This window comes from Mus caroli, unplaced genomic scaffold, assembly GCF_978045245.1.
Source record: "Mus caroli unplaced genomic scaffold, Mus_caroli_1 scaffold_10, whole genome shotgun sequence".
Taxonomy (NCBI): Eukaryota; Metazoa; Chordata; class Mammalia; order Rodentia; family Muridae; genus Mus; species Mus caroli.
This window is the reverse complement of record NW_028227265.1, coordinates 89,103,987-89,128,251: the sequence shown is the minus strand read 5'-3', so window position 1 is coordinate 89,128,251 and position 24,265 is coordinate 89,103,987. Positions and strand designations below refer to the sequence as shown.

The window sequence follows — 24,265 nt, the reverse complement described above, 5'->3', positions numbered from 1 at the left end:
CAACCCAGTGGAATCATGATGACCAAAAGCCATGAGGATGAACTCAAGCTGGTTCTATTCCTAGAAATAGTGGCTGAGTTGTAGGTCTGGCCTACACTCATGTCACTGTCATCTGGGGGTCTTTATTGTGACTGCACTCAAATCAACTCCAGCGAGCTCTCGCCTTCACACGTTTGTCAACAGACTAGACTAGACTGCAGTGTATGCACGATTATCATCTCGGTTCCACACATGAGAGAAAATGATATTTGTCTTTCTGGGTCGGGCTTTCTTCACTTAATAGGATAATCTCTGCCTCCAATTACTGCTACAAATGACATAATTTCATTCTTCATTAGGGCAGATCCAAACTCCGCAGCGTATAAAAAAAAGGAGCCTTCTCCCACCACTTCCACGTTTCCTGATGAAGTGAAGTAATGCCTGCGTGTTCCCTTAAGCACTCCCTCAAAAAGCAGTTAATTATCTCTAGGAAACAAAACACCAAACTAAGCCAAATCCCCCAAACCAGAAAAGCCGAACAGATAAGAGTAACCTCTATGCTCCCTATTGCTCAAGGCTAGCCTAACTTTGAATGAGACTTTTCTTCAAGGCGTAGCGAGTCACCCACAACCGGGTGGAGGAGACACATGCAGCCCTGGATGGCTGGCAGTTGGGAGCAAAGTACAGCAAGCAACAGCTAGGGCCACTTAAGCTGCTGAGAAACCCTTCCATCTTGGCTCATGTCCTGGCCAGCAGATCCTGAGTTTCAGGGCTGGACCAAGGCTGACAGTGCACACCGGGCACACCCCTCAAACACAGCATGGAGTAGGTTTAAATTCTGATTATGGTTTTCAACAATGCTTGCTGTTTTCCAACTGGGCTGATCAACACACAATTCTTTTTATCATATTCACATTCTTAAAAAGATACAGAATGCTAATAGAATATGTGGTACCAGTGAAGTTAATGGATAGATCCAACTGTCCTTCTGTCTAGAGTGGGTGCTCCATTAACATACTGGCTTTAGAGTGATTAATTTTTCTCATTAGGCAAGTGAAGACCCACAGACTATTGAAATGGGAACCTGATTTGTTATAATTTTTCCAAAACTAGATGCTGCTTTGCATGCACTCTATAAAAAATAAATAAATGTTCTAGGAAGCAGCAACTAATCCGGAAAAGAAAGTGCAACTCTGACCCTTGGTGTACTTTCCAAATACCATCGAGTACAAGTTAGCTCGACGCTACAGTTCTGAAGCTCTAAGCTCTGCCATTCTACGTCACCGGCAACTCCGTCCGCACAGCCACGCAAACTGCACATGCGCAGCAGGAGGCGCATGCGCGGTAGGCGCTCACTCCCATCCTGCAGGAGACATACCAGCTTCTCCATCTTCATTAGCTTCATGTCCTGCTGGTGCAGCTTCTCATTCTTGATCTCTAACACAGCCTTCAGGCTTTCTAGTTCTTGCTCCAGATACATGACCTGAGGGTTTTTCTGAAAAACAAAAACAAAACAAACCACTACGATAACTGCTCTGACTTTATTCCCATATTATACAGTCCAACCTCTTGATGTACTGATTTCTCTGATTAGTCTCAGAGAGACAAGCAATAAATGACTTACTCCCTTTGATTGTTTGTCTGTTTGTCTTAAACACAGGGTCATGCTTTGACTGACTTGATATTTATAGTAGTCCTCCTGCCTCAGCTTCCCATATTGCTGGGATTATAGGCATCCCCTGACATGGCCAGCTAAATGTAAGTAAGTTTCTTTTCTTTCTTTCTTTTCTTCTTTTGTCTTTTTTCATACAAGGTCCAGGCTGACCAGGGACTCATTCGGCTCAATCTGGCCTTGAATTTGTGGTTATTCTATTGTCTCAGGTTCCCAAGTGCCAGAATTATAAAGATGAGTCACCATGCCTGGCTTAACTTCTTATATCACTGTCAAAGAAGTAAAAAAAAAGAATTAAGAACCTTCTAATCTCAAAGACTTTGGTCACAGTATTGAAAACAAACTTATCTTTCCCCAGTTATTTAGTATGGTAGATACTTTCATCGGATCTCTTATTAGGAGCAAGAAACCATTGCTTACAACATAAAAACAGAGCTCAGGAGAGAGAGCTTTCTCCAGTTCTAAACTAGTATCTATCTGGAGGGAGAAAAGGAAACAGCAGTTTTCTCTAAGCAAAGTCAGTATCTGAGGAGAAACACAAGCAAAGACAGTGTCATATGCAGGGCTCTGGGAAATGACACAGAGCGATAATGTCCTGAGCCTCTGGGCTCTCCTCAATGGTTACCTTGGCTTTGCCATGGCAACACTACCACAGAACACATTCACTCTCCCAAATGGACACTTGTGATACCACCACTGTGAAGTACCTCCACAACCCACTCCTGGTCTGATGGAAATTCAACCGAACCATCCAACAATTTGATACAAATCAGCTTTCTTGGTCTGTCTGTCTCTGTGTGTATGTGTATGACTTATTGGCCAGACGATGAATGAGAGCTTCTCCGACAGGATTCAAAGGTTTAGATGACAGAAGAGTACCTCCTGGGTCAACAACTACCTTCCCTTCTGGGGGGGGAACCCTGAGGGAGACTTGGATTCGCTTTATCCTTCTCTTCAAATTCTTTACTTCACAAAAGGAGAAAACTCATTCTGTGGGTCCAATAACCTGCTTTGTTTAGGCCAGGAGAGTGCCCAAGACAGAGATCACACATGGAACTTTCATTCCAGGCTCTTTGAAATACAATTTCATGTGGCCCCTTTAAATAGGGTTTTGGGGGGGGGGGAACCCAAGATAATCCCTTCATAGTCATTTGAGGACAATCTCATAATTTCCCAGCAACCTCTAAAAAGGATGCATGCATGCTATCCTTCCGTAAAAAGAATGAATGTGTTGCCACACCCTGGCACAGGGATGAACCTGACAATATCAGGCTAAGTAGAGAAGAGAATTATGAAAGGCTATGGATGGCAGGGTTATATGGAAGCTTCAGAGCGAGCAAGCCCATGGAAGCAGGAAGTAGAACAGGGGTTAGCTCAGGGCAGGAGGCTGTTGAGGAGTGGAGAGTGGCTGTTGGTGCTTGTGTGTGTCTCTCTCAGGGAGGTAAGAACGTTCTGGAATTTAGATACTAGTGTCTAACACACACTGTCACGAATACACTATGAGGCTATGGTTATGTAACCTCACAACAAGGTAATTTTTTGTCATTGTTATTGTAAAAATATTCCCACTTTTAGATTTTTCTCAGTTTCTTGTGGATATTTGGCTTAGACCTCTGGATTTCAATCTATGAATCATTTTTGGAGATGTAAAAAAAAGCAAACAAAACAGTGAACAAAATTGTTTCATAAAGTTAAAACACTACCCTCATAAAGATTCCAAACCACTGTAATCTCTCTAGCTGCCGAAGAGTTAACTGACTGGAGATGGCAGCCAAGCAGGAGGGAAACCCAGCAGCAGTCGGAATACACAACTTACTGAATTAGCCTTCTCTCTTGACAGTTGCTTTTGTTCCTCTGATTTCAACCTTTCGTTCAAAGCATCGTTTTCACTCTTCAGATCATTGATTTGTTTCTAAAACACAAACAGTAATACGCGGAGCGTCAGAGGCCAGGAAAGGACCGGAGGCCTCGTCCAAGCCGTCTGCCGGGGGCCAGGAGCGAGCCACTCACCTCCAGTGATTCCTGCTTCTCATTGAGCAGATCCTCCAGTGACTTCTTCTCCATTTCATGGCTTTTCTTGATTTCTGGAAGGCAGGGGTTTTGTTGTGTTTTTTTTTTTTTTTTTTTCTTTTAAGGTAAATACCACCCTATGAGATCACTACTCTACAACCGACTCAGGTGCTGATGAAGTACGACCTATGATACTTTCCATTCATGAGATGCAATTCTTTAAATTAAGCGGCATCTCCTCAGAATAGCTTTATGAGGCAGGCCAGAGATTTATGGTACAATGACCAGAAACCCTGATGCCCACAGAGGCCAAGGAAACTTAAGCCCTCCCCCAGTAGGAAGACAACAATACTTATTGTGTGTAAGTCAGCCATCATCTCGGATTCCCCACAGTGTAATCTCGTGAGAAGTTTCTCCCAAAGGTCGTAGCCATTTTAACCACATATCCCCCTGCTACTATGTAAGCCACAACTGACTTGTGGTGAACACCCTGTTGCATTGCTGGCTTTGTCCTCAAAGAAGACAACGAGGCTTCTCCTTGTTCCTTCCTTTTGACATCAAGTTTTCCAGTGCTGGTGAAATCACAACAGCATATCCTGTCCTTGTCCGTCAAATCCCACCTGTGCTTTATTTGGTACAGTCATGAATGCAAGAATGCGTACGTGTGGATTCCATGCTGCACAGAGCTAGAAACTGACACCTTCACTTTCCCGGGACCTAAAGTAGCAACCACCGCCAACCACAACCACCACCAGAGAGGTTTTTAGAATCTTTAGAAGTTCATCCTGTTTCCTAAAGGCCTGGCACAAATAACCAACTATAATTTGCATCCTTAAGGGAAAAGGGCATCCCCTGACAATGAACAATGCACAAAGAAACCAAGAGGTCTGCCAGGTGAATGCCGTAGGGCATTCTGTGCAAGGGAGAATCATGAGTCAGTTTCATTTTGGTAAATACCACGCGTTTCCATTGCCTGTCTCCTGAAGCAGGAGAAGCAGCCTTGCCTGAAAGGGAGGTTTCATAGGTCTTCTTCAGTAATTCCACTTTCTCCGAGTGGCTAGCTTCAATCTCAAGCTTAGTGGCTTCATGGGCAGCATTTAAGTTGTCAAACTGTAAGGAACAAACAGAATGATTATTCTCTAGCAAGAAGAAAAGTGCTAAGTTAAATGAAGGAGCATACACTAGGGACCTCCGTCATCGGTTGCATCCACCTGGCCCTGCCGCCCCTCCCACAGCTCAAACCCATTCTCCCCAGGAACAAAGATAGCCCAAGCACTCAAGTCCACCCCAAGGAGTAGGGCTGCACTTCACAGGTCCACCTCAGCCCCACACCTGTAGCACTGACCAATCTACTCTTAGCCCCCAGTACATGTCTGGCATGCATATATATATATATATATATATGTATATATATATATATATATATGCACACACACATATACATACACACACACATATACATATATATATACATGTAGTAGAGACTATGAAGATAAATAGGGAACAGGGAAGTTCCAAGTTTTTGATACTAATGGGGAAAAGTGGTTATTAAAAAAGCATCTAAAAACAAAGTACAGACCAATGGTTTAGAAGCCAAACACCGGGATGCTTCCAAGTGGATTGTTTGGGGTTATTTCTATCCCTTCTATTAAAAATTTGTTGGTACTCCTAGGGATTGGCCAGAGCTGTGGACATGCTTTGCAACCTCTTGCTATACCTCTAAGCTATAGCTCTGAACCTCCTTTGCTTTTATTCTGAGACAATCTTATAAAGTTGTCTCAGCCTCTGCGATGGTAGTCAGAGATATGGGGGCCAGGGAGTGTGGCACTATTAGGAGGTGTGGCCTTGTTGGTGTGGGTGTGGCCTCATTGGAGTAGGTTTAAGACTCTTGTCCTAGCTGCCTGAAAGTCAGTCTTCTCTTCTCCTAGTAGCCTTCAGATGAAGAAGGAAAACTTTCAGTTCCTCCTGCACCATGCCTGCCTGGATGCTGCCATGCTCCCACCTTGATGATAATGGACTGAACCTCTGAACCTGTAAGGCAGCCCCAGTTAAATGCTGTCCTTAGAAGACTTGCCTTGGTCACAGTATCTGCTTACAGCAGTAAAACCCTAAGACAGCCTAAGTAACTAGAGCTGGTGGGATCACAGAGCTTGTTTTTACCTGTCTATCTGTCTGTCTGCCTGCCTGCACTGGGGATTGAATTCAGAGACTAACAGGCCTTTGTGTCACTGAGAACATATGTGGTCCTGTTGGCAGTTGTTACTTCGAGCCAGGGACTTAATGTTCCCGTGCTGGCCTTGAGCTCTCTCTGCAGCCAAGGCAGGGCCTGACCCCTTCTGCTTCAACTTTCCGAGAGTTGGGATGCTGGGTGTGTCCCACTGTGCCCAGCTACTTCCCGCTTCTTTAACTCAACACTGCTTCATCCTAAGGGAAAGCCATCAATCCCCAAAGCTTTCTCCAGCTAAACTAAAAAGGCAAGGGATAACTTATGAAGAACGGAGACAGCATCTAGAACGGCAGCACACAGCCACGCCGGAGCAGCCCAGCCGCACAGACCTGCTCTTGCAGTTGAGTTTTATATTTTTCTGCCTCCTCAATGTAAATGCTCTGAAGCTTCTCACACTCTGCGGTGTATAAGTCCTTCAGCCGGTTCTCCAGTTCCGCCCGGTCGGTCTGATGCTGCTGGTTTAGTTTCTGGACAAATTCTTGATACGCTGTCTGTAAGTCATTCCTAGCCTTTTCTAGCTTCTCACAGGCGCTTGAAGCAGCAACTGAAAAGGGCAGAAAGGAGAGGAGAGGGCCTTTTACATTTGCTCAGGTGTCTGAGACACACCACATTTACACACCGCTGGGATGACTCTGGAGGCATACACATGGCGCTGTTTCACCAGCACTGCAATTCAAGTAAGAAACGTCCATCAAAGGCCTGTGTGCTAGAGGCTCCCAGGGCCAAAGGATGGTAGTGGACCTTAGGTCACTGGTGCACACCTCCGAGAGGGAGACCATGATGCTATCTTTCCCTTCCTCACTTTAACGAGAGGAAAGCCATTGTTTCCTCAACCATGTGCTTGCCCTAACACAATGTGCACCTGGGCACAAAGGAGCGGGGTCAACAGATCCTGGCCTGAGACCTCAAAATGGTAAGCCACAGTTTAATCTTGATAAATCCTTTCTCTCTGTAATTCTGTAATTTTCACACACACACACACACACACACACACACACACACACTGCATTTTGACTACTGCCATTATCTCCCATCCTTCCTCCACTTAGAATGATGTCCTCAGTGTCCCTCCGCACTGTGGCTTGTGCTGGGACTGGCCTCCCTTTCAGGCTGATGACAACTCCATTGACCGTACACATCATGTACTGACCCACAGATGGCATGTGCTACTTCTACCACCGGTCCACCCTGAACAATGCTGCTATGACCATGGGAACCCAAGTGCTCTGTGACTCTACTTTCAACTTTCTTGCTTGTGTAGCTAAAAGAGGAATTGCTGTTTCATATAGCAATTCCGCCTTCAGATAAAGTGGTTTTACAATGTAATAGGCAAGATTCAATTTCTCCACATCCTCACCAAAACATGATTAAAAACAAAACAAAACAAAACACAAAACCCACAACACAAGGAGGGGTATATAGGAAGGGCTTGAGGGGGGAAAGGCAAGGGGAAAATGATGAAGTTGTATTAATCTTAATGCACAAGGGTGATACATTATAATTTTGGTTTGAGCAATGGATTTTTAAGTAGAGTCACAAATACATTAATAAAATCCTAGTATGAAGGCTGAAATTTTTATTCCCATATGATCCATACCTAACAGTATATAGTGTTCCTTGGCTACTAAAACACTCCACAAAGAAGAGCCAAGTTTTGTGATGTGTGCTCTGCATGCCTTAGTCCTAGTAATGTAGAGACTGAAGCAGGAGGATCTTGGAGTTTGAGTCTATCCTGGGCTACATAGCAAGACAAACAAAACCCACCATGAACAGACAGACAAAAGTCATAAACAAACCAATTCACAAAGCAGGAATGTTGGAGGAAAGAGCCAAAATGGCAGGTGAAAGCCAAATGACAGGGGACATCCCAGAAGACATTTGGGATTAAATACTACACGGTTTTTTCTTTCTTTCAAAGAATTTAGTAAAACATAATGAAAGGCCTTCTTAATTACTAACAAATATCCTTACACTGCTTATAAGAAAGGAGATTTAAGACATTCCAGTGGTACTCTAAGTAGCAAACAATATTAGCTTCTGCCAACTGACTTTCCAACCTATAAATAGGAGAACAATGGACATCTTCCCATTAGGTCCCCTGTGTATCCCAAGTTAGACCTTTGTGTGGGCAAAGTCTATAAAAATGCTTTGTAGCCAATCGATAAGGAGGGGATCCGTTTCTAGTGAGGGAAATGCTAGTTTTAGAATTTTACACGTCAGCAGATAACAAGCAAGCAAGCATGACCGAGCTCATCCAGAAACCCACGCTAGACACAAACATCTCCATACGGAAGCATTTTATACATAGGCCCCTGGTATACAGGTATCTTGGCAAACCTGCCACTCAGGATAAACGAAGAGAGTCAGCCAGCATCTACTGTGGGCACAAAGGGCCTCTAAGTGCAGGCTACACCTGCCAGATTTTTACACATCTGCTTATAATCAAACTATTGTCGGTTTGATTATGTTAATTACAGTGCATCAGTGTTTAAAATCAAGTGGGATACACAGAGATCCTCTCCATTAACCACTGGATAGGGCTGTTTGCTTTGTTTATACACACAAAACCCAGTAGCCCAAACAGTGTGCAGCTTGGCTGGCTACTGTAAGCTCAGTGAAGGGGGTGGGGATGGGGGGGAAGATGGGAAAGGGGGACCGGAAAAGAGAAAGGGAGACAGATGGGGGATCGGATGGCCTACTGTTGTTACTTCCAACAGCCAAAGGCCAGGCCAGGCCAGGCTCCAGAAGGTGACATCAGCCTGCAGCTGTGCAAGGGACCTTCTGCTGTTTACAGTGCTGTGCACAACAGCTGGGCTACTCGTCTCACCCTCACAAATGGCTTTAGTTTGGATCAGCCGGCCTGGGCTTGTAAAGAGGCTGTGATTTGATAGAGAGACCCCTGACTTCTTTCTGAGAATGTGAACAGTGTATTACGGGCTCTCAGGGTGCTTCCTGTCTGATGGGACATACATGTGTGTGGTGGGGGAATAAGGACTTCACCCCTCAATTTTTGACTTCTCATAGCATGGAGAGGTTGCAGGGCCACCTGTGCTGGCTTCTGTCTATCCTTTGCCTTCTTGCTTCTTTGCATGAAGTCCACTGCTATCGATTCATCTGACAATCAGCAAAGCCAAAAGAAAAACAGGTCATCCAGGATTAAGAATGAGTGACTGTGGAGTTTCCCCATGCTTCGAGGTATAGTTGGCTTATAGAAGTTACTACATATATAGAAAAACTCACCCCAACTCCCAAAACAAGTTCTCACTGTGTAGCTCTGGCTTTCCTTAAACTCACCGAGATCCCCACCCACCCACCCACTCCCACCCCAGAGCACTGGGATTAAAGGCGTGCACTGCTACTCTTGGCATAAGCCTTTGTTTTTAAGCACTCCATTAGTCGAGTTTAAAAGCTTGTGCATGATTAAGCACACATAAAATACTTTCAAGCTTGAAAAGCTAGTTCCAGCAATCTAGTTTAATACAGCCAGAGCCTGGCATAGTGGTACACACCTTTAATCCCAGCACGTGGGCAGCAGAGACAGGCAGGTCTTTGTGAGTTTAATTTACAGTGAGGCCAGCCTCACGATACAGTGAGTTTCAGGACAACCAGAGCTACAGAGTGAGATCTTGTTAAAAAGAAGGGAAAAGAAGTATGGTTAGACATGACAGTGGACACACAATATCCTGATATTCAGGGAGCTGGGGCAGGAGGAGAGCGCGTTCAACACCAGCCTGGGCTAAATGGGAGTACAAAGCTAGTGTGAGCCGGACAAAAGGTGTCTCTTCTCCCAAAACCATGGGCTGCAGATGTAGCTGAGTGGTAGACAACGTACATAGCATGCACAAGTTCATAGACATAGACTCATTTACAAAACTATGTCTAAAGTTCTAAGTCATGTTAAAGATAGTAGTGAGAGATGCACCGGCCCAGAGACTATCAGGCCAAGGCCAGAGCAGGAAAACCAGGAAGCCTTGCCCTGTCTAAATCATGGCTATTTGAGCAAGGAAAAGCCACTGCATAAGAAGTAAGGGAAGGCTGGTGTTGTTTCCCAGACAATCATTTGGATGACGTCTAGAAAAGGCTCCACTGTACAGCCCAATCTGACCTTGGGGAAAACACAATGCTATTACTCTCAGGCCCTTTGGCAGTTAGAAATGGAGAGGAAGAGAAGCCATTACTTAATTAGTCCCCAGAGTGGCTTTTTTTTTTTTTTTTTTTGGTAAGGTGGGGGGATGGTTGGACTGGTTGTTTCCATCTCACAGAGATAAATTTCCCTTTGCTTGCTGACTAATGAGTGTTCTGTTATGGAAGAAAACATCGCACATCCATGGTCTGAAAAAGCTCGATGTTCTTGGAAGGATACAGAGCTGCCTTCTTCCTGGTATGTGAAGAGCAGGCTTCGCAGGGGGATGGCCAGCAATCAGTGCTTGCATTGCCTCATCTCTAAAATAGAGGCCACACTGGTGCTTGCCCTATGGAATTAATGATTATGAGGGGGAAGCGCCTTGCCCTGTGACCATTTAAATGTGTGATATGTGTTACTGTTGTTATTCTAGAGGAATCAAACCTGACTGTAGTTTTCTTGGAGACATGCTAGAAGGTCCAAACAAACTAATGGTTATTGAGTTTGAACTCCAGCACCTACCTTCCCTATACAATACCTGTACGTGTACACACACACACACAGTAGGGTGCTTCTTGTGTCTCCTCTTTTAAATCTACCACTGCTACTGTACTTTTATATTCTAGACAACAGAACTTCCCCAGCTTCCTGGAGATCTGACTGTGTTCTATAAACAGACCTAAAACGCAATCAAGAATGACAAGGGATCGTGGGAGAGGGGAGGTCAAATGGAAAGTGAGGCACATTTGGTGCCTTGTAAGAGACGGTGACAAACCGGAAAACGGAAGGACTTCTGTAATCATGTGACTCTCCTGATAGGGTTCTGGAAAGCCAGCTGTCTGTGAGAAGCCTTCGGAGCTCCCCTCCACTGTGTCACATATGAGGAAAATGGGAGGAGCCATTTCGTCCACCTTGCCTTACCTGTCTTGTTCCTCTTCCCAGTCTCTCTCTCTCTCTGGCCATGTGGAACCAGTCACCTGCTTGTACTTCTGGCTTTTTCATGCCTTCCTTCAGTACATTATTAAGAACTTTCTCTCACTTCTCCTGGTCCCCAGCTCCAGAACCACACCACAGGACAGGGCCCTTCCCCCATGATTACTCTATAACATTACTCTACAAGATCTTATCATGATACACTTCCAGGTAAAGTCTAATCTGTTTTTAAAAGATCAAAGGTGTCCATGAGAAAACTAACCCAGAAAGGTAGGGGGTCCAGACTGTCTGACCGAAAGGCATTTCCGACTTTCTGGACCTCTAAAAGTCCTGATTTTCAGAGTGAGAAAACAGCTCTGTGTTCTGCTGGCCTCTCAGTTAGGGATGATAAAGGTAAATATGAAGTTGTTATAGACGGTACAGAAAGTCGGGGCAGGAGGGGCCTTGAGAGTGCCAAAGGGTGGGGGCAGCATGCAGGAAGGTGGTCACCTAGCATATGACCTTTGGAGTTTGTTTCTTTAAAGGTAACCTTTCAGAGCCAAGTAGCCTGGGAGACACATGGTAGACAAGGGTCTCCTCTAAATTTCAAAAATCAGCAGTTAGTGATTTTGTTCTTATGCACAACGCCCTTGAGTCAATCTATGTGAAAAATTTCCCACCAATTGTAAACTTTTGGGGAACCGACTTTGTATAAAACCGTCGGCACCACTGAATCCACTTTACCATAAACAATACCACACTACCTGTAACACTGGCTGCAGACCTTGCAAGAGGCTCTTGGGTTCAGATTTTCAGGCAGGGCTCTGAGCTGACAAGTAGGTGCCACCCTAAGTCTCATTTAACTAAATGGAACTGGGAGGGCAGACCTGAATCAATCATGACACTTGAAGGCCCCATGTTCCAGGGATGATGGAACTCGGAACTGGATCTCACTGGCTACTTCCATGATCCGGGAACCAAAGGGCGAAGTCAGTTCAGATGCCCAGTGTGCACCAAAGAATGCTCTAGCTCACGTCTCCTCTGCAGCCACAGAGACTGAAAGATAAGTAGAGAACAATGCTTCCCCGTTCCTCTCTCTTTCCTGTGTTGATCAGGTAGTTTGTAACCTGGCCCCATCGGCCTGCCTTCCACCTTCCGGACAGAGGTGGCCAGCTGGGCTTCCAGGGTGCGGCCAGGTTCTCCCAGACAATGTCCTGCCTCTCACTGCAGGGAGGGGTTGAAAAGGTATTTTGGGCTGTTTCCATCTTATGCCCTAGCCTGTGTCAGACTGCAGGAAGCTGCTCACAGTGCACACTCCACATATACGTGGGGGAAAAAAATCTAGCAATGAAGGTGGGTCAGAGACAGAAGTGTGGCTCAATAACTGTCAGTGTGTTCTAAGACTCAAGCCTAAGAAATAGGAGTCCCTGTGTAAAGTACCAGGTTTCTTCAATCAAAACCATACATGAACCGCAGTCAGGCATTAACTATTCCGTCATGCCGCCTTGCAGGTCAGTTGCTTTTAGGGCAGAAGAATCAAAAAGTGCTCGTACAAGACCTCAGACATGCATAGACTTTCGACATATAGGAATGGACTCTTGGAGTTATTTATCATTAGTGTGCTGGTAGACACACACACTTTTTCACACATAAGGAACACTCTAGATAGTGTTCTGGGTATAGTCTCAGGTACTCTGGTGTCCAAATCACCTGGATGATATTAGATTTCTGGACTCCACCCCAAACTTAAATGAGGTGGAATTGGTGGGTGTGAGAACAGGAAATCTGTTTCATCTCACAGTGACGTTTGTGAATCTGTGTTCTGGACGAGTGACCTGGGGTGAGGAACATTTGGAAATTTAGAGTCAGGAAGAGACCAGGACAAGAAAGAAATCTCATGGACTCTCAAAGCCAGGTGCTGTTGGCAGTATTTTGCTTATCTGTGGGCAAAAGAGCATGGACTTTTGGATATCAGTGGAACCTGCCAAAGTCCAAATTTAGGAAAGACACAGATAACAAGAGAATGGCCCAAGTCTGAGGTAGCTATCAACTCGCCCTTCAAACACCTCACCAAGATAAAGAGTTCTAGGTAGGGTTTCCTCATGCTATCTCATTAGATTCTATAGGAAGGAAGGAAGGCAGGAAGGCTGTCTTGAAATTAGCTATACAGAGTGTCTAAATTTCTTTAGACACAGGCTTGTTACACCAGAGCTGGGTGGTGCACACATTCACACGTTTCACGAGGTGTGAGCCAGGCTACGTAAGGTTCACTGGGTGAGTGCTGATGAGGTGGCTCATATTCTGCTGTTGACAACTTGTTTTGTTTTGTTTTGTTTTGTTTTGTTTTAAAGTAGGTAAGAAGATATTCTGATTTAGCAATAAGTCTTCTTCCCTGCTTCGATTGGAGAAGGGTCCCAACAAGCTGTTAGTGGTTGATGCATGCTTACAGTGGTGTCAAATGATTTTCACTGGTTTACAAAGTTACACCAAGCACTTTCTGTCTGAGCTGACAAATGTGGTAGCCTGGCTGTTTTGGGTTCTTATCCAAACCCTTTGGCTCCTGAGCAGGTTAGCAGCAGGAAATCACACTAGGCCTTGACCCTCAATTTCTTTCCTTTTATACAAACTACAGTAGACCTGAATATTGCTCTGTTTAGGAATGAACAGAACCCAGAGAATGTCCCCAAAATCTATGAATTTCTACATACGGATGGGAAATTAATAAAGCCTTTACATATTCATCCTAAAGATCTTTAACAATATTTAGTGTATCAAGGGATATAAATCTCATTTGGTTCAATGAAATAAACAACTGGGGCTACTTAATAAAAAGCTGTGTGAGTTAGCTCTGCCTTCTTGAGAAGACACACACACACACACACACACACACACACACACACACACCATCTTATCTGAGTGTTACCCAACTTTCAAACAAGTTAATGTTACTTTTTCTATCCTTCTGGTGGTTGCTGGGTTCACATTTATTTCCTTGGGGCTAGAGGTTCTGGCTCAGCGTAGAGGATTTGTCTACCACGTACAATATGTACAATGCCTTGGGTTTGATCCCCAACACCACAACAAACAAATCTCTTTATATAGAACTATAATTTTAAGGACAACAGAAATCTCAAAGATTACAGTAAGAGGCCTCCATACAACACTTTTATTTCAACCTGACTGCAGAAAGAACCACAACGGCTTTCTCAGTTTCAAAAGCTTGCTTTGGATGCTGGCCGTGAAGTGTAACAGTAAACTACTTGCAAAGACTGACATTCAAGATTCTCTGGTGAACCGCTGTCATGGTGAAACCTAGCTCCCACAACAGAGTTACACGTCACCATTATTATAATCTATTCTGAAAGACAGAATTATTACCTTTTAAGGCAGTACACAGGAAATGTTTGTGCACAGAACTCTTCAAACGTTTGCACACTACAGGGAGAAGCCCACCTTCCCTGTCTCCACCTTAGGCTGCAAAATCTATTCTTTTCCTGCTCTCTATGCACCCGTGTGCCCCAGGCCTACACACCTGACAGAGGGTAGTTGAGTGGCTTTGAGTTTGAAGACCTCCTAGCTCTAAATGGCAGGAAGAGGCACATAAGCAAATAGCTCCAAGTGCAAAGTCTTAATGTGTACCCAGTAACCAGAAAGGTAGAAAAAGTAAAACTAACTCGTTTGAAAGATTTGGGTAAAACTCAACTGAAGACAAGATGTTTTCAACAGAATGGAAAACCAGTAAACAATGAATGAATAAGTAAATAAATCTGAGAGTCCAGAGTAGAGGGATTGCGCAGAGGACTCTGGAAGCGCAGGACCATGCAGGAGAAAGCATCATTACACTGGATCAGCAGGCTCACCGAGAAGGCAGGGCCTCTAAGGAGGCACACCCCTGCAGGAGGGAAGGAAAGGCTTAAAAAACGACACCTCTGAGTCATGATCATATGGTCTGCCTTATTGCCATAGCATTCTAGAGATGCTCCACAATCATTAAAAACATCCTCAGTGGAGGCTGCAAGGTGCCCTGGAAAAGCACTGGGCTTGTTCAAAGAATCCAAAGACTGATGAGAAAACACCCCAGAAGCATGGCCCTCTGCTGAAGACGCCAGCCGTGAATGAGACTACAGACTACACTTTCATTTATACGAAACTCAAGGAGAGACAACATTGGTACTTGGTCATGAAACCAGATTATTATTTGCTTCTAAGGGAGGGGAGGCTTAAGGGAGTTTTCTGGAATTACAGAAATGTTCAATGCAAGTGGAGATTATAGGAATCTGATTATATAAAACTAATGGACTGGCTAGATAGCTCAGGGAGGGACCAAGGCTTTCCACCAAACCGAAGAACCAGAGTTCGTGGGTGGGACCCATAGGGTGGAAGGGAAGAACTCAATCCTGAAAGCTATCCCCTGACTTCCACGAAGCTGCTGTGGCACACACATGTGGGTAACACATGCAAATAAATGTAATTTAAAAAAAATATCATGGATCAGACAAAGGCACAGAGATCTAGTTTAGAGCCAGCCAAGTCTACACATTGCTGCCCTGTTTCAAATAAGCAAAAATGTGATGGTGAAATAGATATTACTGTATATAAAATAGGCCTTCCTGAAATAATGATGGTGCAAAGTTATACATGTTCTATAAACAAAGGCACAGGGCAAAAGTATGCCAAAATAGTAGAACTATAGAGTATTTCTTGTTTATACATTGATCTTTAAAGTTTAAACTCTCAAATGCCAATAAACATAAGCCACTACACTATGCAAATGGAGAGTTCATTATGACTTTTTCCCCAAAGAGGAAGTAGGAAAGACTCTCGTCATTGTGAAGACCATACAGTCTGGAGATAACAGAAGAACACAGGATAAATTAAATACATCAGTGCAAGGTATGAGGGTCACCGGTGTAAGGGAGCCTTATGGTTTGATTCTGAGGAAGACAGAGGGGTTTCTCAAAGAGGTTCGCCCAAGCAAAGGGCTTTCCACGAAGGGATGTGGGTCAGATAGGAGAAACATGCTGGTTGCGTGCCAGACAAAAAGAAGAGACTATTAGAGGACGAAATGAGGGCATCCAGAAAGTCTGCCAATGGGGAAGATGAGTAGAAGTCATTAGATTGTGAAGGGCAAAGGCACAGACGATTGCAGTTGCAGGGTTCCCAGGCCTGAGTTTCTTTCACCCTTCATAGTTCTTCAAGGGTGAGACTCTTGTCCCAGTTTTCAAGGACACAGTAAGGAAAGATCACAGCTGACCAGTGACTCTGACAGCCCCTGGTTAGTCCAAGGGACAAGGTGGATACTTGGATGGTGGAAGTGATGGATGGAAGGCCAGATCTCTAAGTCGCCTGTAACAATCATCGGGGGTAAGGCCCGACCACCTCATATACTTTACCTCAAACTCTACACTAATTCAGCAAAATACACAGACACATCATCAAAGGGAAAACTGTGTACTCAAAAATAAGTAACTCCTAACTCGGAGTGTATGCATAAAAGCCTGCATCTCTATCCGGGCAGTGAGAGTGCACACCTTTAATTCCAGCATTCAAGAGGCAGAGGTAGAAGGATCTCCCAGTTTGAAGCCAACCTGGTGTACAGACTGAGTTCCAGGACCAAACCAGACCAAACCAAATCCCCATTCCTCTAACCTACATTAAATGCCAATAGCAGCAAAGGTCGGGTCTCCCTGTCCCGAGGGATCTCTAATAGTATCCCATTTACTGACTAGTCCTTCCCACGGTATAGTTTATGCTTTCATAAGAAGGCATTTCACCAATCACTACACGGCTGCAAAACTGAATCTGCGAGTGTGTATCCCTGTGTGTGTGTGTGTGTGTGTGTGTGTGTGTGTGTGTGTGTGTGTGTGTGTGTTTGGCATAGACCCTCACTATGTAATCAGACTAGCCTTTCACTCACTATGCTGGCCTGGGACTGGTAGCAATCCTCCTGTCTTGACGTCTGGAGTTACTGGGATTACAGACACACACCACGACATTAACTTAATACCAGATACATTCGTGTATGTATGGCGAATAGCAGTTAACACCTGGTATGGCCGCTTTTCAAAATTTTACCTAATGTGACCTTTATGATCATCCTTGGGGCACATATGCACACTGTCACTTTAGAGAGAATAAAACTGGGACAGAAGAGATGTGACATGATGGGCTCTGAGCCACCCAGCTCCCAACCCAAGGATTCAAAACTGGAGTCTGTGAGACCACAGTGCGACACATTTTATTCCCTCAAATAGGAAAACTGTCTCAGCTTTGACAAGATAACTTTTATCTTTTTTCCACTTTGGCCCAATACACAAATCCAGCTGAAAGCTTCAAGAATTTTCTTTGGAGCCAGCTTCATTATACTTGTTTGAAGGTTTTCTTCTTCTGTTCGCTGGCCAAACCAACCTTTTCCCAAATGCCTTTGCTGGTCCTTGAGCAAGCACTGGTCCTTGAGCAAGCCTGTCTGATTCAGTAGTTAACAGAAATGACACCATTTCCCAAGTCCAGCCCTAGGGTGACAAAACAATGTGGACAGGCCACCCGTAACATCCTGACACTTTGACAGCAGCAGGAAAAACACACCAGGCCACGTTCTCCTTATCATGGACAGAGAGGTGAGACGACAAAGGCTGGCTGTTTCCTGACAGGCTGCACAATAACAGCAAGTGCCGTGGACCTTGGCTCCAATTTAAACTGCTTAATGCTGAAGAGGATCACCATTCAATCAGAGTCAATGGGCTCAGTGTCCTCCTCTGTCTTGGTCCTGCCTTCTCTCGGAGAGTAGAAACCTGAATCAATCATTAGGCAGGCTCATCTCCACTTCCAGTGTTCTGATGAACACTGAAACTCACACAAAAATACCTCCTCCCTTGTCTCCTTATTCTGTATCCATTACAGTACTTAAGGCACAGAAACAACTCGAGCTGGTCATTGGGTAACCAAAAGGGAGGCAGCCAGACTGAATTAGAAGTGGAAGGTCTTCATGGTGTCTGGGATCGGGGTCACCCAAGCTGTGCCTTCTGTCCCGGTTTGAAAGAGCTCACCCATCTCTGGGCTTCTGTACTTTTTCATCTGTCTTAAAATTATTGTTCCACAAGGGTTCGTCCTTTTTGTTACCTGATGCAGGCCAGCACTGGTGGCTTCTCTACTGTCGTGGATCTCAAGGATTAGCGAGGAATTGGCCTTGACTTTAACTGGCAGGCCAAGGAGTAGGGAAGGGCACAATCTTGCCTCCACATGCACTGGCCCGTGACCTTTGTCTTGACTGGGCCAGTGCAGTTGCTGACAAATATTCTCGTCCAGCAAATCAGAATGGCGGTGTTTAAACTACGGTTTGGTTCTCAGAGAAAAACAGGATTCTTTGAGAATTAAACGAACAAAACTTGTTCTATCTTTAGCGGCTCCCTTTGAAGAACTTATGCTACACATGCTTCTAACACAGCCTATCCGCAAGCAAAGCCAAGGACAAGGCAGGTGACATTTGCTGAACAAGTTGAAGCTAAATCGGGAAGCCAATTCTTAGGGTGAGTGGTCCCCACAGACAGGGCAAGGGGAGGGGGGGCACAGCAGACCATCTCTCCTACAGGTAATCCAGGTAGAAAGGGCAACTGTCTTTGTCCTTCAAATCTAGGGATCCTCAGAGGCACCAAGAACTCAAAAGATCAAACAGCAGGACTTCCTAGAGAATGCTACAGAGCACACCACTCCTGGAGTTGGTAGACCTTCCTCCCCAGCTCATGCTGACTACTTAAGGAGCGCAGAGCATGGGTGGCCCTAACAAGCAGTATTCCTTTAATTGTAGACTCACTGTACACTCACAGGTACGCTGTACCACAGCAGGGATGTGTAACGTAATCACTTCTATCAGAGAATAGCTTTTTCTTAACACTCTTTAATATAAAAAGTCATTCCGGAAAGAAAAAGAAACAGAGAGAGAGAGAGAACAGACAGACAGACAGACAGACAGACAGAATTATTCAATGGGAACGCACACAATTACAAAAATCATTCTGTCCCTGTCTACACCATACGAAGCAATGCTTTATGCCTTGGTCATCAGAAAGTGAGTGTTAGCTCACTCAGAGCAGTGCCAGGAATTCTGTGAGCTTGAGGTCACACTGCCAAGATTCAAAAGCAGTGTCGATAGTAAGTGTCTGCACAGATACGAGAGAGGGAGAAAGACCAGCCGTCCGCTGTGTAACTCCAGCCACAGAGCAGGAGGTTAGAGCACATTGGTCAGTTTCAGTAAACTTTACCCAGGGCAGGGGCAGGGGCAGGAAAACAGGCTCTTACCTAGCTCTCCCCGGAGGCTGACAAGTTCTTGAGAGAGGGTTTTGTGTTGCTTCAGTGCTTCCTCCCGCTGCAGAAAACACACACCAAGTTACTAACGTTTTTGTTTTGTTTTGTTTGTTTGTTTAAAGAGGGTCCCCTTTCAGTAAAGTACACACTTACCACTGCTGGGAAAATGAGACTCAGAGTTGAGAGGCCGAGATATGAATCACTGAATCACTAAGCTAACAGTTTGTGTTGTTAAAAACAAAGCAAAACACAGATGTCCCTTTGCTGTGAAGGAATTTCATGTTTCAAAAAAGAAAATCTGTATTTTCCCAGGTCCTGTTGAAACTTTCCTTTGAGGAACAAAAGAGGCTATTTAAAAATATTTGCTTTGAGCCATGCACTTACTGGAGATCCATAGACCCTTTAAGCTAATGCATACTGTACTTAAGATGTAATGCACTCTCCCCTCCAAGGGCAATAAGGGCCTAATCAGTTCAAGATAAATATTTAATGTTCTAAACATAGGCATTTAGATAGACTTTGTCCCATGTCTGCAAATAAAAAAGTTTTGTTACAAGGCCAAGCCTATATTCTGAACAAGAAAAAAAAAGTTTGCTTTTAAGCTAGGACAAATAAAAAAATTAATCTCTTAAAGATGAAATCAAGTTGATTTCACCCAGCTACACAGCAGTTTCCAAGGACTCTTACGAAGCAACTACAATTCTAAATAGGCTTGAGAGAAGTGAAGTAAAAGAAATCAGGAGGGTGTTTCAGGGTTTAAAGAATAACAAGTCTTGCGGTAAGGAATAATTTTCACGTTACCTTCAGGTCTGTAGCAGGCACACATCCACACATACTTATACAAACACAATCATTAGACACAGCTCCTCAAGATGGAGAGTCCCTGGCGCCAGGGTGAAACTAGGAAGTGAGAGAATGTCCAGGCTTTCAGGAAGGGCACTTCCTGAGATCACCTTGGATGTGGGACTCCAGCCGGCATCTGGGTTGCAGTATGGCAGAGACCACGAGACTTGGTCTCTGCAGTCTGGAGTTGCTTCTCATTCAAAGCACTTCCCCCTGGTTCCAGACAGGGTCTGCAGTACGTAGTCCCTGACACCCTTCTAGAAAAGCACTGTAAACAAATACTAATTACCCTTGTTGCTGCACAGGGAGGAGAGAGGCACATTTTGCTGCTAGGGCAGCCCATTTTCCAGCTCCGGTCTCTCCAACTCCCCCACCCCCTGCACTGTCCAAGAAGCGCACAGGTGGCCACGCCTCCCACCCATCCGTCCGGGTCTGCCTACATTCAAAGCTCCACAGGGAGGAGCGCCATTGGCCCTGGTGGCCTCCCCGCCTGTCCCGCAGGTTACTGCCTCAGACTCCTCTCTGAAGCTGATACTGCAGCTTCTGTCTCTGGCACAAGCAGCGGATGATTACTTAAAGCCACAGCCCTTCATTTATGAGAAACGAGAGCCAGACATTATCCTGATCGATTGGCACTTACTTAATATCAGCGGGGGCAGAGGAAACAGAAACGGGACCCTCTCTGCGTGGATAATGGAGTTATTTTTAGATGTGTGAGCCTTTTTACTCCGCTCTCTAATTGAGGTCATTAGATTATCGCACTTACTAATAGAAAAAGGGGGCTTGCTCTTCAGAACCCATATACTAAAGGCATGATGAACTTCATGGTGAAGGGCAACCAGGGGGCCCTGCTGTGATTTAGAACTTTAAATAATATTACAATAGAGTATAATTCATTGACAATACGTGGTTATTGGGGATTACATATATTTGAAATCACCAGTCAGGAATTCCAAATTTCAAAAATAAACAGTTGCTTTTGTAATGCAAAAACTAAAGTTTGAGAACAACAAAATAATAACCCACAGATACAATGTTTTTCTCTTTTCTCCCCTTCTTAAGGGTCTCATACTTGCTTTCCTTTGCCCTAGTCTCCCAAGTTCTGGGATTACAGGCACGTGCCACTACAGCCTGACTATTCGAGTACTGTCACGTCAAACCTTAATTTTATTCAAATGCTTTGGGTAAATGGCAGAGTCTGTCAGTGGAGTAAGAGAAAAGCGGGGACAGCTCTATTAGACATGAAACTGTGACCATGCTTCAGAGTCCCCTTTCACACAGCAGCCAAGTTGCAAACAAAAGGGGGTAAAAGGACGAGGAAATCTTATCACTTGCACAAGAAAACTGAAAGGAAAATGGCAAAGGCTGACACTACAGATGCTTATCTCCAAAGGACTCTGGAAAAGCCACACCTCCCTCCCTCCAGAAACACCCTAGGAAGGGGTGGTTAGCTTATTTGTGGACTTCAGGAGGCAACAGATTTCAGTGAGTGTTGACATCTGTCCTAACTCACTTCCCTAAACCACCCTCAGCCTTCTCCAGCAAGATCCAGCGTGAGGACATGAAGGTCAGTTGTCACTGTGTCTCAATGGCCGGAAGTGGGGGTGGGGGAAAGCCAGCCCACTCTTCCTTCACAATGGCTTTTTGCCCTTGGTGTCACCTTTGCTTCTAGTCCTGGTTCTTTAAAGCCCAGTACACAAGCATAGAAGGGGTTTCTTTATACCCTAGAGGGCTGTTACTCAATATTTTCTGTGTATAAACTCCCTTCTCTTTTGAGTATGTTACAAATAACACTGGGACTGAAGGTGGAGCTCAGGTAGCACCCATACGTGAGGCGGAATTTCTTCCTCCAGCAAACACAGCATACATACATACGTGTAGCAAGCATGTGTGGGTGCTAGCCTGTGTGCTTGTGTGCACTCCCATGGACTAGAATTGCCCAGCTCCTGTTCAGCATCCCGAGATCTTCCATCCAAGTCAAAAGCTATCCTTCCCAGAATCCATGCTACCCTCTTGGGATGATGGGCTTTCTTAACCTGACTCATTTTATACACTTTCTGGAAAGCCAACATCCCCTCCCCCCAAATGCCCAAAAGGGACATTTATCTTTCTGAATTATGAGTTAAGCACATTTTATATCCTATACCATAATGATATGTAAGAAAATTAAGACATAGCTCCTGCCTTCAAGGAGCCTGGTACTTAGGAGGGCAATGTCCAGGACCAATTCTTTGGTCATCAATCAAAGCAGATGACATCATCTGAGGCAAAGCAGCGCAGGACTATGGGAAACCCCGGGCTTTAATATGATCTACTCAAAAATGCAGACCACAGAGCCCAGACTCCGACAGACATACTATTAGTTTCTGCATGACTGTCTGGGTTGCCTGCCCTTTAAATGTACTTCTTATTTACTCAAGATGATAAAATACATTCTGGCAGTTAGAGACCGATTTTTTTTTCCAGCTGCTTAGATTAGTGTCTCTGTCATAGATGATAAACCATTTATAATCCAGAAGAGGTTTATTTGATTATCTTTGTGCTATAACATGCAACCCCGCCCTCGCCCCACAGATATACACACACAGTGAGACGAGAGAGAAAGGTGGAAATCCACACAAAGATGCTTTCAAACTCATGCATTAAATATATGAAGCGCTTTAAGGAAAAAAAAAAAAAAACACAACAACGGGATGGGATTCTCCGTAATTTAATTAGGGTCTCTGGGATGCAAGCACTTAGTGGCTGGCTGTCGTCCCACCAGTGTGCCTGACTTCTGCAGGCTACTGAATGGCATCAGCAACACAGGAACTATTACAGGAAAGAGCTGCATCAGAGAGTTCATACTTTTATCATGTGGACACTTCCTTCCCACCCTCTCCCTCACCCTGCCTGCTTCCACCCCCACCCCACCCCTTTAAATCTGAGATGTAGAGTATTAGCATAATTTAAAACCCTTTTTTGGGGGGGTAGGTACTAGCCTTGGTTAGATTCTATATGCAAAAAACCTACCTGGTCTTGTTTTACCTTACCAAGAAATATATATGCCTAGAGACCCTTTGATGAGGACTCTAGGGTTGCTAACAGCAATGCTGGTTAACAGGGTCCAAATGTTTCAACAGTAGGTACAAGAGACCTCTGAAAAGGGTTAAGGGGATTTTTAATTGTGTTACCCTTTTCCTTTCAGCTGTTTCCTAACAGTGAGGGCCTTGTACACACTAGGCAACTAGCGAACATTCACTGACAGATTATAACACAGAGAAGGGGTGGAGAACATCCAACATGGGGATTCTGGGTGCACTTGTAAGATGTTTCTGCAGTGCCACTCTCACCCTTCACTCGTCCACTCAGGTACTGTCTGCATTGTCAACTTCAATTCTTGGGGTGGTTTTACAAGAAGGAACTGGAAGCAGACTCGGCTATCAATGAACTTTCATCTCAAGGAGCCAAAACAGAGGCTGGAGGAATGACTCAGTGGTTAAGAGCCCTGGCTTGCTCTTCCAGAGAACCCTGGGGTCAAGTTCAATTCTTAGCCACTAAGGACAGCTTACAGCTGTCTGCAATTCCTGTACCCTCTCTTCTGGCTTCTGTGGGCACCACATATAAGTGGTGCAAAGACATACACATGACAAACACCTAAAATAATAAAATATGCTATTTCTTTTCAAAGCAGAAGCAAGCACAGAGTGAGAAGCTATCATATAGAAAGGAAGTATAAGATCCTGGAGTCCAGAGGGTGGGTAAAGATAGAGCTAGAAGCCCCTGGGGTCTCCTTAAGGAGGGGGTCCATGGGCTTGATATTCGTTAAGGTCACTGTTACACAGCCATTCTGCTGTGGATTGGAAAGAAACACTCGGGCACTGAAAGCTTGACACCCCAGCATGCTGGTCCTGTTGAGAGACATGGATCATGAGTATGCTAACTTCATCAGTGGATTAGTCTTCTCAAGGTGTCAGAGCTGAATGGGCTGTTAGGAGGTAGAACCTGATTGGAAGTGGGGTTTTAAAGGGTATAGTTTGTATCTGGCCTCTTCCTTTCTCTTTTTCTTTTTCTCTTTGTCTCTGTCTCTCTTTTTCTTTCTCTTTCTGTTTCTCTGTTTTATTCTCTCTCTCTCCTATGATGGCGTGAGTTACTATCTCCATCACTTGCTTCCTGCCAGAATGTTCTGCCTCACCCAATAGCAATGGACCCAAAAAAA

At 44.7% G+C, this 24,265-nt stretch overlaps 1 protein-coding gene across 8 annotated transcripts in view; it reads right to left on the bottom strand.

Annotated features, from left to right (window-relative positions):
* Window positions 1–24,265, bottom strand: part of Mtus1 (microtubule associated scaffold protein 1) — a 149,725-nt gene that overhangs the window by 5,770 nt on the left and 119,690 nt on the right. For 6 of the 8 annotated variants that reach the window (XM_029480460.2, XM_021170971.3, XM_021170973.3 and 3 more), the window contains 6 exons: window positions 19,219–19,285; window positions 6,218–6,432; window positions 4,666–4,771; window positions 3,662–3,735; window positions 3,468–3,563; window positions 1,358–1,474 (listed from right to left, as the gene is read on the bottom strand). In XM_029480460.2, coding sequence (XP_029336320.1) covers window positions 1,358–1,474; window positions 3,468–3,563; window positions 3,662–3,735; window positions 4,666–4,771; window positions 6,218–6,432; window positions 19,219–19,285 — 675 coding nt within the window. Of the gene's footprint in view, window positions 1–1,357; window positions 1,475–3,467; window positions 3,564–3,661; window positions 3,736–4,665; window positions 4,772–6,217; window positions 6,433–19,218; window positions 19,286–20,356; window positions 22,895–24,265 lie in introns of those variants that run through there. The other 2 variants (XM_021170977.3, XM_085844005.1) reach the window with 2 other exon arrangements.